The sequence below is a fragment of the Eleutherodactylus coqui genome, chromosome 1, assembly GCF_035609145.1.
Source record: "Eleutherodactylus coqui strain aEleCoq1 chromosome 1, aEleCoq1.hap1, whole genome shotgun sequence".
Taxonomy (NCBI): Eukaryota; Metazoa; Chordata; class Amphibia; order Anura; family Eleutherodactylidae; genus Eleutherodactylus; species Eleutherodactylus coqui.
In genome coordinates, this window is record NC_089837.1 from 257,947,884 (window position 1) to 257,960,470 (window position 12,587).

The 12,587-nt window shown below is 41.4% G+C and overlaps 1 protein-coding gene across 1 annotated transcript in view; it reads right to left on the reverse strand.

The window, feature by feature from the left end:
- Positions 1-12,587, reverse strand: part of KLHL32 (kelch like family member 32) — a 139,952-nt gene that overhangs the window by 46,217 nt on the left and 81,148 nt on the right. The window contains exon 4 of the mRNA XM_066591439.1: positions 1,958-2,684. Coding sequence (XP_066447536.1) covers positions 1,958-2,684 — 727 coding nt within the window. The remainder of the gene's footprint in view (positions 1-1,957; positions 2,685-12,587) is intronic.

Below are 12,587 nucleotides of genomic sequence, written 5' to 3' on the forward strand. Positions count from 1 at the left end.
TGTTTACATTTACCACACAGCTCACACTCATCACACTACATAGCTCGCAATCTGCGGAGAAAATCTGTGTCAAACACAATATAATGGGCATTTGAAAATCCACAGCTTGTACTCAAATCTGTAGGGAAACAATCTGCATTGTGTTAATGGGGTTTTTAATATCCAGTTCACAGGTACGGTACCTATGTACATGTGTTCTGGATTTCCAAATCAGTTCGAACGTGGCCAAAAAATATATGACACAACGGGTAAGCGTGAGTGGCGTTTATGAATAATTTCTTCTCCATTCAAAATCTGTTGCATTTTATGGGCTAGAAAGTCTTTTAGTGTAAAATATGGTACTGGAGAACAAACTTTATTGTAGTAGTAATAATGATATTAATATTATATGAACTTTTCAGATGTCTACTAGGTTGTCCAGTAAACCACCGCTTCAAAACAGGAAACACAGGGAGAAAAATGATAAAGATGAAAAAATAGCAAACATATATGTATAAAACGTAAAAAGAAAATATATACAAGGTGTATCATATCTTACCTGGCTACTTGGTGTACAGTACTTACATGTGATCAACTATTGTAATTATTTCTAATGAAACCCTTACAATATGGTTTCCTGCTTTGTTTTTCAACAAAATGCTTCTAATTAACGTTTCTACAAACCTGCCGATTTCTCATTTGAACGAGTGAACAATATCAGGGTTTGTTCAGGCAGCCTGTTTATACAGGCGGATACATCGTTGGCTCGTTCACGCGAGAAATAGTTCAGTTGTTTACATTTGCTGTATAAGTGACCGAGAACGACTGAACAATGAAAAGCGAACAACTTATCATTCATCGTTCGATCGTTGGCTGCATTTACACTGAACGATTATTGTTCATTTTTGCTTGTTTAAACAATTTTTTTTTAACGATAATCTTTCATGTAAAAGGGCCTCAAGGGGAACAATTACTAGTAATCCTTTTGGAAATATTTACTGCCTTAAGGCCCTTTACAGGCAACGATTATCGCTCAATATTTGTTCAAACTGCAAAAGTGAGCGATAATAGTTACATGTAAACGCGGGCAGTCGTGCACTATTTGTTCACTGGTCATTTACTGCTGTTTTTTTAGCCAGCATAAAAATAGTTGTCAAGCCGCTCAAAGATATTCCATTTAAATGGAATTCGTTCAGTTTTTTGAGTGGCTTGCGGACGTGAGGGGAGTAAACAATGTACTCACTGTGTTTGCCTTGCATAAATAATGAGTACATTGGTAACTCCTGCCAGGAGAAGACAATGGAATCCTACAAGCCAGATAATCCCCAGCATAAACACACACCAACCTGAGCAAACAACTCGTACTGAGTTTGCTTTAGCTAATGAGGAAATGGAGATGATTAAAAAGTATTAGCTGTACGTGTAATTTTATGCAAAAATGTCCTCAGTTTGTTCGTCCGTTTTAGTGAGAATCGATGCATGTAAAAGGGCCTTTAATTCATCTCCTTAAAAAGCTTTTCACTTCTTTGGCTTAAAAAGGACATATCCACTCTCCTTGAATGTCTATTTCAGTAAATATTAGACACCGATTGTCCATCAGTCAGCCTGTCTCTAATTTGATTTCTAAGCATGTTGTGCATAGGGTAGTCTGGGACTGTAGCAGATATGGGCAAATGAGGCTCCAAATCAGAGGAGCAGCATCAGCTTTTGAAGGAAGACTATACCTGGTATACATGAGATATCTATTGGCATTTTTTCCTTTAGACTGGAAGGTTAATTTAACTTTCCCCTGTATTCTTAGATAGTTCCTCATAGAGACAATGTTAGAACTGTTAATAATGCCTATTGCAACCAAATTGTTCTTGTTCTACTGAAATACAATAGAAGCTGCCTTCTACTGAATGTTCAAAAAAACCATATTCTGTAGCCTTACAGACTATTAACATAAATTACATCATTTAAAACAAGTCTCACTAACCTGATATCCAGAGAAGGCCATCGGCAACACATCCAGCATGACATGAAAGAGATCTGTCAAAAGACTGTACAAAGTTCCACTTGTTCTTTTTTGGACAGTACCGCTCTACTGATGGCAGAACCTGTCGTAATTCATTCCTGCCCCCTACTGCATAAAGACAATTGTCAAGTGCCCCGAGGACAAAATGCTCCCTGCAATTCTTCATTGGAGCTATTTCAGTCCATGTATTGCTGCGAGGATCATATCGGCATGCTGTCCTGACCGCACAGGTGCGTCCCGTGGCATGTTCAACTTCTCCTCCTGCAGCAAACAAAAAGTCACCCATGATTGCCACACAGTGGTGGCTTCTCCCCACTGGCATAGGAGTCAACTCACTCCAGTTTGCAATTCCTGCAATATGAACATTGTCCTGATCAACAGGATTAAAATATCGGAGCTCCCGAACTTTGCAGATTTCCCTTTTCTTTCCTCCAACAATGTAAAGTGTACTGGACTGAAAGCGTGGTTTTGTCCGTATGGTCTGCCATACCGGTTGTACATAGATACTTTGGTGATATTCCAAGGCTTCATTAATAAGTGCTGTAGCTGTTTCACTGGCTTGGATCAAAGGATGAGAAAGGATGGCAGTGTGAAGTGTATTTGTATCCATGAGGCTAAACCGTACATAATGCAGCAGGTCATCTATATACTGATACCGGCAGTTGTGCTCCAGCCATCTCACAGCCAACTAAAAGAAAGGGACAATTTCATGTCAAATTCTCTTCATAGACTTTAGTAATTCTTTCAGGACAAGGATACTTCATTTTAACATACACACATGTACAAATACCTTAACGTACTAAATGTTATTTAAAAAGTGTCATCACTAAAAAGGTCGTTTGAGTTAATTTTTTTTAAATTTATGCTCCCTATGTTTAAAAATAACAAAAGATCCTATAGTCAGGGTGTAAACACTAAACAGCCTGTCTACGGGACATCAGAAGGACGCGTTCAACCATTGAGATCTGGGTATAAGCAAAGGAATGGGTGAGAGGCCTCTAATAAAGCTGCAGCAGCCTCTGACGTCCCATTACAGCATGGAGGGCCGACCTGCGGAGAGCCGAGAGAGGTGAGTATAGCATCTTTTATTATTTTTACACATGGGGAGCATAAATTTAAAAAAATTAAGTCAGACAACCCCTTTAATGTGTTGTCCATGTAGACCTGCAGAAAGATGTATTACTTTATAGTAGAAGTAAGTTGATAGTATGTTTACAATATACAATTCCTTTTCGAGTACTACCCCTAGATCAAGTGAAAGTGGGATTAGGAGCTGCATGTGTATGTTAGCGGAAACACTAACCTGTGCCCCTCCTTATAATGTAGCCGCTGACAGTGACCTGGAAGCCATGTGGTAATGAGTGAGTTGAGTGCTTTGAAGCGTTGGTGAATGAAGGAAGGTTCTGCCCACCTGGTGACGTAGCGCTGACATGGCTACGGCCCCAACAGGGTGGTAAAAGTCTACGCTGTAGTTAGCTGAATCAGTACCGGCCAATATGTAGCAATCAGGTGACTTGTTGCAGCTCGGTTCAACATATCTGTTATATGGTAAAGTGTGAGAAGGCACTTTGGAGAAGCAGTGCTATGTGGCAAAGAATGTGTATACCATTGTCTTGTATGGGTCTGTTTTATGCAGTATGGGGTCTGAACTATGGGTTCTAGAGTCTGAATTATGGATTCTGAATACTGTGCCGTGTGAAATTTGAATATTGGCATCTGATTTATAAGGCCTGGTCTGGGGTCGGAATTTTTAGGTCTGAAATAATTTTGGGGACAGGTCTGGTTTAAAGAAGTGATCCAAGCTTTAGAAAAACTGTAAAGCATGAATGAAGAAATGTAAGTCTCAGAGAAACATCTATCCATGCGAAACAGCTGTTGACTTCTGCTACATTGCTCCACCTCCCCTGTTTGTATAACCATCTTTTCTACATAAAGAATCTGTTGTTTAGTGCTCTGGCTTTCAATCTCGCTGCTGGATTTACAAAAAACTATAACTTTAACTGCAAATGTTGTTTGAGATTACTGTTGCAGGCTATATTACTGTTGCAGCCCATAATACTTTCCTTACTGTAAGAGCCATATGGCGTTTAAAAGGATGAATAGTATGAACATAAAATATGTTTTGAAAACTTTTTAGAGAAAATGTAAGGGAAAAAAACACAAATCCTTCTAAATAGAAGGATGGGAGTCTCATAGATTTCTAGTTCTTGCATAGTAGAGGATGCTCAGGCCACGTATTCTAGAGTTTCTCATAACAGAACTACCCACACCGGTTGGTATCATGGGCTATTAGTTCCTCCATACAACAAATTTCCAGTGCCCAGCCATTGTACCTTAGGGGGCAGAGTCTGATTTTTCCACTGCCTCGGAGGACTTTGGCAGGTGGCCTGGATACAAAACCCTGAGGCCTTTTTTTCATGGATACAGAACTGGGTACTATGAAAAGGAGGGCCGCAGCAGGGCACCGCTGTATCTTCTCCGCACATACCTACTTGTAAAGAATGTTCACTGAGGCCCAAAAGGGCATTATAAGTTGACAACTTCACTACTTATGAGGGCGTATACCCTCATCCTCCCCATATCTTCAGCAATTTCAGGGCACTGAGAAAATATCTAATGCAGCATAACAGGACAACAGCCACCTTGTAGCAACAGGATAGGAACTTACAAATCTTTTCGTGTATCATGGTTAAAACTGATAACCTGTGGAGCAGAATACTGCCTTTGTTCAATCATCTGGTGAAATAGCGATACTGTATGTAGTTCTTTTACTCATACTCTCATACAAAGCATAGTCCACAAAGGCTCATCGTTGGTGAGGAGTAACTGCTAGAGTCGCCCCACCGAGTGAGTAAGGAGAGAATTATTTAAAAGCATAGCACCTCAAAAGGGGTGAGCTCCCATATAAGTAAAGGAATGGGTGAGAGGCCTCTAATAAAGCTAGGGAACTGAGCATGCCAGGCCCATATTGACCATTCATTATAGTTATATTCTGCCATTTGCAGTCATGTCAACTTTTAGCCTACTTTTAGCACTGCTCGCAGAATGATATTTAGTTTTTATCCAGCTGCTGGGGAGTAAGTCTACATATACAGACACTGAAGCAGAATAGGGCTTTTTTGTTTTTATCTGGCATCGTTTATTGGAGGGAGACTGATGGCATTTCTTATAGATGGCACTCGACTGGGATTTAATGTTGAGGGGGCACTAACTTTTCAGACAACGTCTGCTCATTTATTAGCTTGCGTTAGGGTGGACACCAACTGGCGATATTTTCTATCTTGCGCTGCGAGAGCAAGTGAAAACACTCGCCTCGCAGCACAAGAAAGACGCCGGAATGAGACCAGGATATCGCCAGTCTTTTCATTGGGGCCAGCGGCAGCAGCGCTAGCCCCATTGAAAAGATATGGAGAATACCGCGGACTTCTGCCACAGCTTTCACAGCTGTGACAGCTGTGGCAGGAGTTTCCTTCATCCCCACAGGGACCGCGGGGATGGAGGAATCTTCTGCCACAGCTGTCACAGCTGTGACAGCTGTGGCAGAAGTGCAGCATGCTATCTCATTGCTTTCAATGGGATCGGCGCTGCTGCCGATCCCATTGAAAGCAGTGGTTTTTGGCAAACCCTGCAGTATGATTTTCGGGGAAGGGCTTGAAATATAAGCCCTTCTCTGAAAATCATAAATAAGTGGTTAAAAAAGTTTTTAAAAAGTACTCACCTCTTTGCCACTCACATGCGTCCTCCGGCTGGCTCCCTGACACTGCTATCCAGCACTATCTTAGCTATTAATGAATGAATATCTAAGCACTATCTGTAATTGGCTGAGCGCTCAGCCAATAGCTAAGCACTGGCTGCTATTGGCTGAGCGCTCAGCCAATCAGCACAGCCCTTTCAGGAGGCGGGGATTTTTAAATCCCCGACTGCTGAAAGAGCTGGATAGCAGTGTCGGGGAGCCAGCCGGAGGATGCGTGTGAGCGGCGGAGAGGTGAGTACTTTTTTAAAAACTTTTTTAACCCCTTATTGATGATTTTCAGGGAAGGGCTTATACTTCAAGCCCTTCTCCAAAAATCATACTGCAGGGCTTGCCAAAAACCACTGCTTTCAATGGGACCGGCAGCAGCGCCGATCCCATTAAAAGCAATGGGATAGCATGCTGCATTTCTGCCACAGCTGTGACAGCTGTGGCAGAAGTCCGCGGTATTCTCCATATCTTCTCAAGGGGGCTAGCGACTCTGCCGCTGGCCCCATTGAAAAGACTGGTGATATCCCGGTGTCATCCTGTTTTTTTTCTCACACTGCGAGGCGAGAGTTTTCACTTCCTCTCGCAGCGCAATGGAGAAAAAAACGCCAGTGGGTGTCCGCCCTTAGTCTCATCATTTCTGTAACATATACTTGTATTAAAAATTTTGTTGATTTACCCCTGTAAATCACGTATGAAGTGGCTGCTACTAGGAGTTTTCCTAACAGCTTCTCTACAATCCACTCCCTGTCATTAGGTTAAAAGGTTCCATAGTAACAAGGACACGGGGACATTTCCACAGCATCAGGTAGCAGCTATCTTCATAGGGTTACTTGAGTGCACTTAGAGTCTGTAGGCTAATGGATTTGCAGACACAGTGATAAAAATCTTCACAGTCCATGCCTCTCTACAGTGTCTGTGTGTGTCTGTGCACGCATTATTGTGTGTTTACTAACCATTGGTCAGAATGTCTCTAAATACCTGATTGTCCTAGGAAAGCAGAGGGGTGAGCATTCATATACTGACACCCTGTTGATTGGACAAGAGAAACTGCAATGCAGCATGGGAAGTCATGGCAAAGAAGTCATGACAGTGTACTACTGGCAGAATACTAGGCTTGCAACATGCTCCCTCCCTTAAAGTAGATTGCAAATAGCAGAGCGGCAGAAAAATTAGTTAGAGAACTTGAAAATTAGAACTTACAGATCTGAAATGGTACAAACAGCAGCAAATAGGTGGATAAGGAGAACCTGGTGTATTTCAGAAAGCTTTCAGCACACTTAAATGTAGGAATCTGAATACTATATCTGGCATCTGAAATTACTTTAGTGGTTTAGTCTTAGTTCTGATAATAGTTGGGGTCTGAATATATTTAGCCAAAACATTTTAAATTCTCCACAGAAAAGCTACTCCCATTTCCCCCATGACCCTCTGCTCGAGTATCATCCTATGACGGGCTCTCCCAGGTCGACATCTATGCATGTGGATATATAATAAGCGTAAAAATTACAATCAAATATAATCTAATAGACACAAGGTGTAATTGCACATTCATCACTTGTTTAAAAAAATTCTATGATGTCAGAACTTCATTTTACAGGAATTAGCAAGAATTTTACAGGAATTTTGGTTGTGACACAGAGTTCGATCTAAACAACTAGGGTTAAATCACTGTCAAAAAGGCAAGAAACCAAGGAGAAAGTCACAGTAGACAATAGCTGCCTCTCTATCCGTATAAGAACTAAACATTTTCTTACGTCTGTTGTGTGTACAAGCTCTATAATTTAAAAAAACATGTAATGTTTCAAGAGAGAAAATCTGCAGTACGCTTCTCCTCTAAATTACATAGCATCATTAACCACTACACTAAAACACACATCCTGTTAGCAGTTTATCAAAAGTAAATGTCAATAGCAAGTCAGTAAGCAGCCACAGCACAAAGTGTTCTGTATAAGGAACTGAAGATTGTTTTAGTGCATGGCATTTACACATTGTCATGATGTTCACTGAAAGTTATACTTAAGGAATACTCAACATGTTTTAGCCATTCCCACTTCATGTTTTATCTTTATATTGAACAAAAAGCACATTGTTGATTATTTTATCACCATTTATATTTTAGCTATATTTACCATTCAATAAATTTGGTGTCAGACCTCCAAGAGAAGGGTACAGATGACTGACCCTGGGCACTACAAAGCATAGAACATCTTCAGGACAGTTCAAAACAGCCTTACAACCCTATGCACTTTGTTTAGCTGAAGCTCTGAGTCTAGATAGTCCAAGATTTGAATAAAACTTCCTATAAGTTTTTAGCTGAGCTCAGTGATTTACTATAGTAATTTCCATTTTCGGTTTAGTTCAGCGTGTAAAGGTGAAACTGATTACTTCAATGTGTTGCACCTGTAGACGCCCTGCAACCAAACACCGCATCACCAAATCTGTGGCAACTTGCAGTAAAACAATGCAATTTTGCTGCACCGATTTTGATCATTTGCACACTACATGCCCTAGTAGGAACATATCCAAAAAGGCAAACACAATTCTGGGATGTATTGAGAGAAGCATAGAGTCTAGATCACATGAGGTAATTATCCCCCTCTATTCTTCCTTAATCAGACCTCATCTGGAATACTGTGTCCAGTTCTGGGCACCCCACTTTAAAAAAGACATCGACAAGCTGGAGCAAATTCAGAGAAGAGTTAACAAGGAGTTAAGCAGTCTGCGAATCATGTCCTATGAGGAACGGTTAAAGGATCTGGGAATGTTTAGCTTGCAAAAAAGAAGGTTGAGAGGGGACTTAATAGCGGTCTACAAATATCTGTCACAGTGCAGAGGGATCAGCCCTATTCTCATTTGCACAAGGAAAGACTAGAAGCAATGGGATGAAACTGAAAGGAAGGAGACACAAATTAGATATTAGAAAAAACTTTCTGACAGTAAGGGTGATGAATGAGTGGAACAGTTTACCACGGGAGGTGGTGAGTTCTCCTTCAATGGAAGTGTTTAAACAAAGGCTGAACAAATATCTGTCTGGGATGATTTAGTGAATCCTGCACTGAGCAGGGGGTAGGACCAAATGACCCTGGAGGTCTCTTTCAACTCTACCATTCTATGATTCGGTACTGTTATACCTTGTCTCCACTGGAACCTAAGGGTTTGACAGGGCTTGCAAGGAGGAACGCCCCTACCTTCCGATTGGCTGAATTTTTGAAGGCCCTAGCAGTGTCTGTATTGATTTTTGGCTGGCCTGGAGGGTTAGGGTTAGTTTTCCTGTTAGGCTTACAGCATTATTAGCTCTAAATGCTTACAGCTGTAACATGGAAGCATTTAGAGCTAATAATGTAAGCCTAACAGGAAAACTAACCCTAACCCTAATCCTCTAGGCCAGCCAAAAATCAATACAGACGCTGCAGGTATCACTCTCCCTGGAGCAGGTGTCCCCCTTCCATCTACCCTGGGCAACCGCTTCAAGCCACCTCTATTGACAGTGTGATTGTGGCAGTATTGGAGGAATCCCCCTGCTGTTAGGCTGTGCCTCCACTCCCTCACTGCTCCATCCGTCGACTTTTTTCACTCAGTGTGCCGGCTCTCTGCTCTGTCCCGGCCGCCGGTGGGTGCCACACTTATTGTGTGTTCCGCTCTGCCTCAGGGGCGGTACGAAATTTAAAGACTGCTGTATTATGTCGCCACCCCTAACTTCCGGTGGCGACATAATACAACAGTACGCTATGATTCTAAACCAGTGGTTCCCAAACTTTTGCAGCCATGACACCCGTTTTAAAGGAGCATCGGGGGTTGGTCGGGGGGGGTTTGGCTTATCACAACTTATTATTTTCACCTCCATCGTTATAAAAAGGACAGAGCCGTTTAAATAAAAAAGGGAGGAAGGCTGGAGCACTGGATAGGTTATTGATATACATTATATTTAAAATTAACATGCTACGGAATTAAATCCTGCACCACATGTCAATATCCGCATGGGTTCTGTGCAGATTTTTTCGCAGCGTGTGGATTAGATTTTCAAAATGTCATCCACTTTGCTGCTACAGCAACTGTACATTTTGCAGCAAATCTGCCCCGTATAGTAATAGTAACCCATATATTGGTGGCTCCGGTAGTAATAGTGACCCCAGTAGTAATATGTGCTGAAAGACAATGATAAGGGAATCGTTAATGAAAACTGCACAATGTCCGTGCATTTAGACCCAACAATTTTCGCTCAAAAGACAGCTTTGAGCGAATTTTGAGTGAGAATCATTGGGTTTAAATGGGGCTTTAGGCTTATTTAGTGTAAATCATTCCATTGAGCCCTGAGCAGGTACAGCATATACAGCAGGGCTGTAAGGGAAAAGGGGGGGGGGGGTGACACATTACACACTGAGGGATTTCTGACAGACTATCACTCAAGGGCCTACTGCCGAGACAGGAAGAAGGCAGCATGTTCGTCATTTGTAAGTCCATGTGAGTCTTCCACACAGGAAAGTGAAGTCTATTTAGAGCCTGTACGTTATTGTTTATTACATTCACTCCAAGTCATAAGTTGTAAAAGAGGATAAAAAACCAAGCAATGTTAGTGATGATGGGGGGCACTTGAGTCACCCCAACTCATGGGCCCGGATGCAATTGTGACCCCTGTGACTCTCATTGCTATGTCACTAATGCTGTACCACTAATAACATATTACTATCACCATATTAGATCATAGGTTAATACAATATAAATCATTGAAGAATAATAGCAAAATGTTTATTTGAATTCAGATACAGCAGTAAACTGAAATAATTGCAGGTGGAGGATATAATGTATCCTATATTATTAATAAGCAGAAACAGAAGAGAACAGTAGGATTCATAGGTAACCACACACCATTGTTTCTTTAATCCATGTGACAGAAAAATAAAATATAATTGGCTCCCGCTATGGTTTTCTTCTTCTTGTGGAAGAAAAAAAAGAAACTAGAAAGGCTGCTGTGAAGGTCACTGAGTGATAGAACTTCCTCAGGGCAGTGAATAAATTAAATCCAGTGGAGAAAAAAACCTAAAATGTGATTTCCAGAGTGTAAAGCACAAAGTCTAAATGACAGTGATTGGCAGGCAAACTATATCCATGCAATATAGAAGACTGCACGTTCTCATTTACCTCAGTGTAGGCAGCGAGCGCCCATTAAACATCCGTCTGATGCCCAAATTAACCTTCTTGGCAAACTGAAAGAGGCACAAACTATCATAATCAACCTTTCATTATCACAGCAGCCTCTAGTTAAAGGGTCAGAATAATTGTGCCATCAGAGCACTGATTGTTTTCAATCAACAGAAGGCTCGAGTGACAGCTCAGTGATAGAGTAGTTTGATGAAACCGCACCAAGCCTAATCAGAGCAGATGAAAGGAAAGCATGATTGGTGCAAATGAACAGTCGTGCCTCTCTTTTTTCATTTACAATGTGAAATTACTCTTAAAATCATGGCTCCCCCACGTCCTCCCTGTACGAGGACCTCTAGAAAAATCTTTGACATGTTATGAGTTTTGACATAACAGACTTATAAAAGCTCAGGTGTAGTTATCGCCCGCAGATGTAAGTGGATGTGTTGACTAATCTCAACAAATTTGCTTTATAAAAGCACAAAATGAGTCCGGATTCGCCGTATGTAACCTAATGTCTTATTGTTGTATCATTAACACAATGTTTGTCACTTCTTACACCCTGTGTGCTGAGCCGAGGGGGAGGCGGAATGTAAATTATTGATTCATTTAAATAAAGTGATGTGAGATAATCATCTAGGACAATCAGTGTGTGAGGGAGAGGTTATGTGTGAACGGAGCAAAATAGGGATCGGAGGCGTTTAGCTGAAACTGGCATACTGAGCGACGAGTAACGTCTGGAAGCCATTGCTTATACTGTGTTGCAAGAAAACTCAGTACAACACATCAGCAGCTTGTAAGCAAACATATACACCCATCTAATTGTATGTACCATGATTTCATTCAGCTTGCAAAATAATGACTCTGCAATAGGAAACTGCTGTGATTTTAAGAAGTTGTGCAGGCACACTCTCCTATGTGATCTGACATCAGCTGTACGCTGGGCGGGACAGTTGTGCATGTGCCTATTTAAAAAAATCGAACCTGTGCATGATACTTGCTTGGCACAGGACGGTTATTTTGGCTGTTGTCCCATGCAATTGCATCTGTCCACACCTTATGTCACATCAGGCAGGAGAAAACCCTATCAATGGATTTAATTCACCAAAAGTGAAAATTCAGGGGATGCAAACATAGTTATTACACTCATTCACATGCTTCTAAGAGTACGTTCACATGCTGCATAAAAAAACTATTAGCCTGCAGTGTGGATTTTAAGTCTGCAGTATATAAAGTTATGTAATGGGTTTTCACCCCAGATTTCACCCTTAGTACTCCCTTGGTAGTAACCACTGACACCAAATATACATCTAATCCTGATTGGTTATTGAGCAGTCAGCTGTTGATTAGCACAGGCATGTGTCCGGTGTAAGGAGGCAAAGGCTAGGTATTTATACCTGGCTTCCTATCCTTTGCACGTGGCTCTCGCTGTGTCTGTCAAAGTCCACCATTGAGGCTGTGGGGTAGTCATTGTGCGTTGTGGGAAACACATTCAGACAATAACATTATATGTTTCCATGAGAGGATTAATCACGCTATAGCGGCTAGCAAATCAGTGAACACGGATAGTATTCTCGTTATTACCGCTAACTCTATTCTATCAGTTTCCTCATTACTTTTCTCCTTTATTAGGGCTCTTTCACATGAGCGCTGTTTTAGCACGGCTATCTGAGCATTAAATCACGTAAATGAATAGCAGTCACGAGCTTG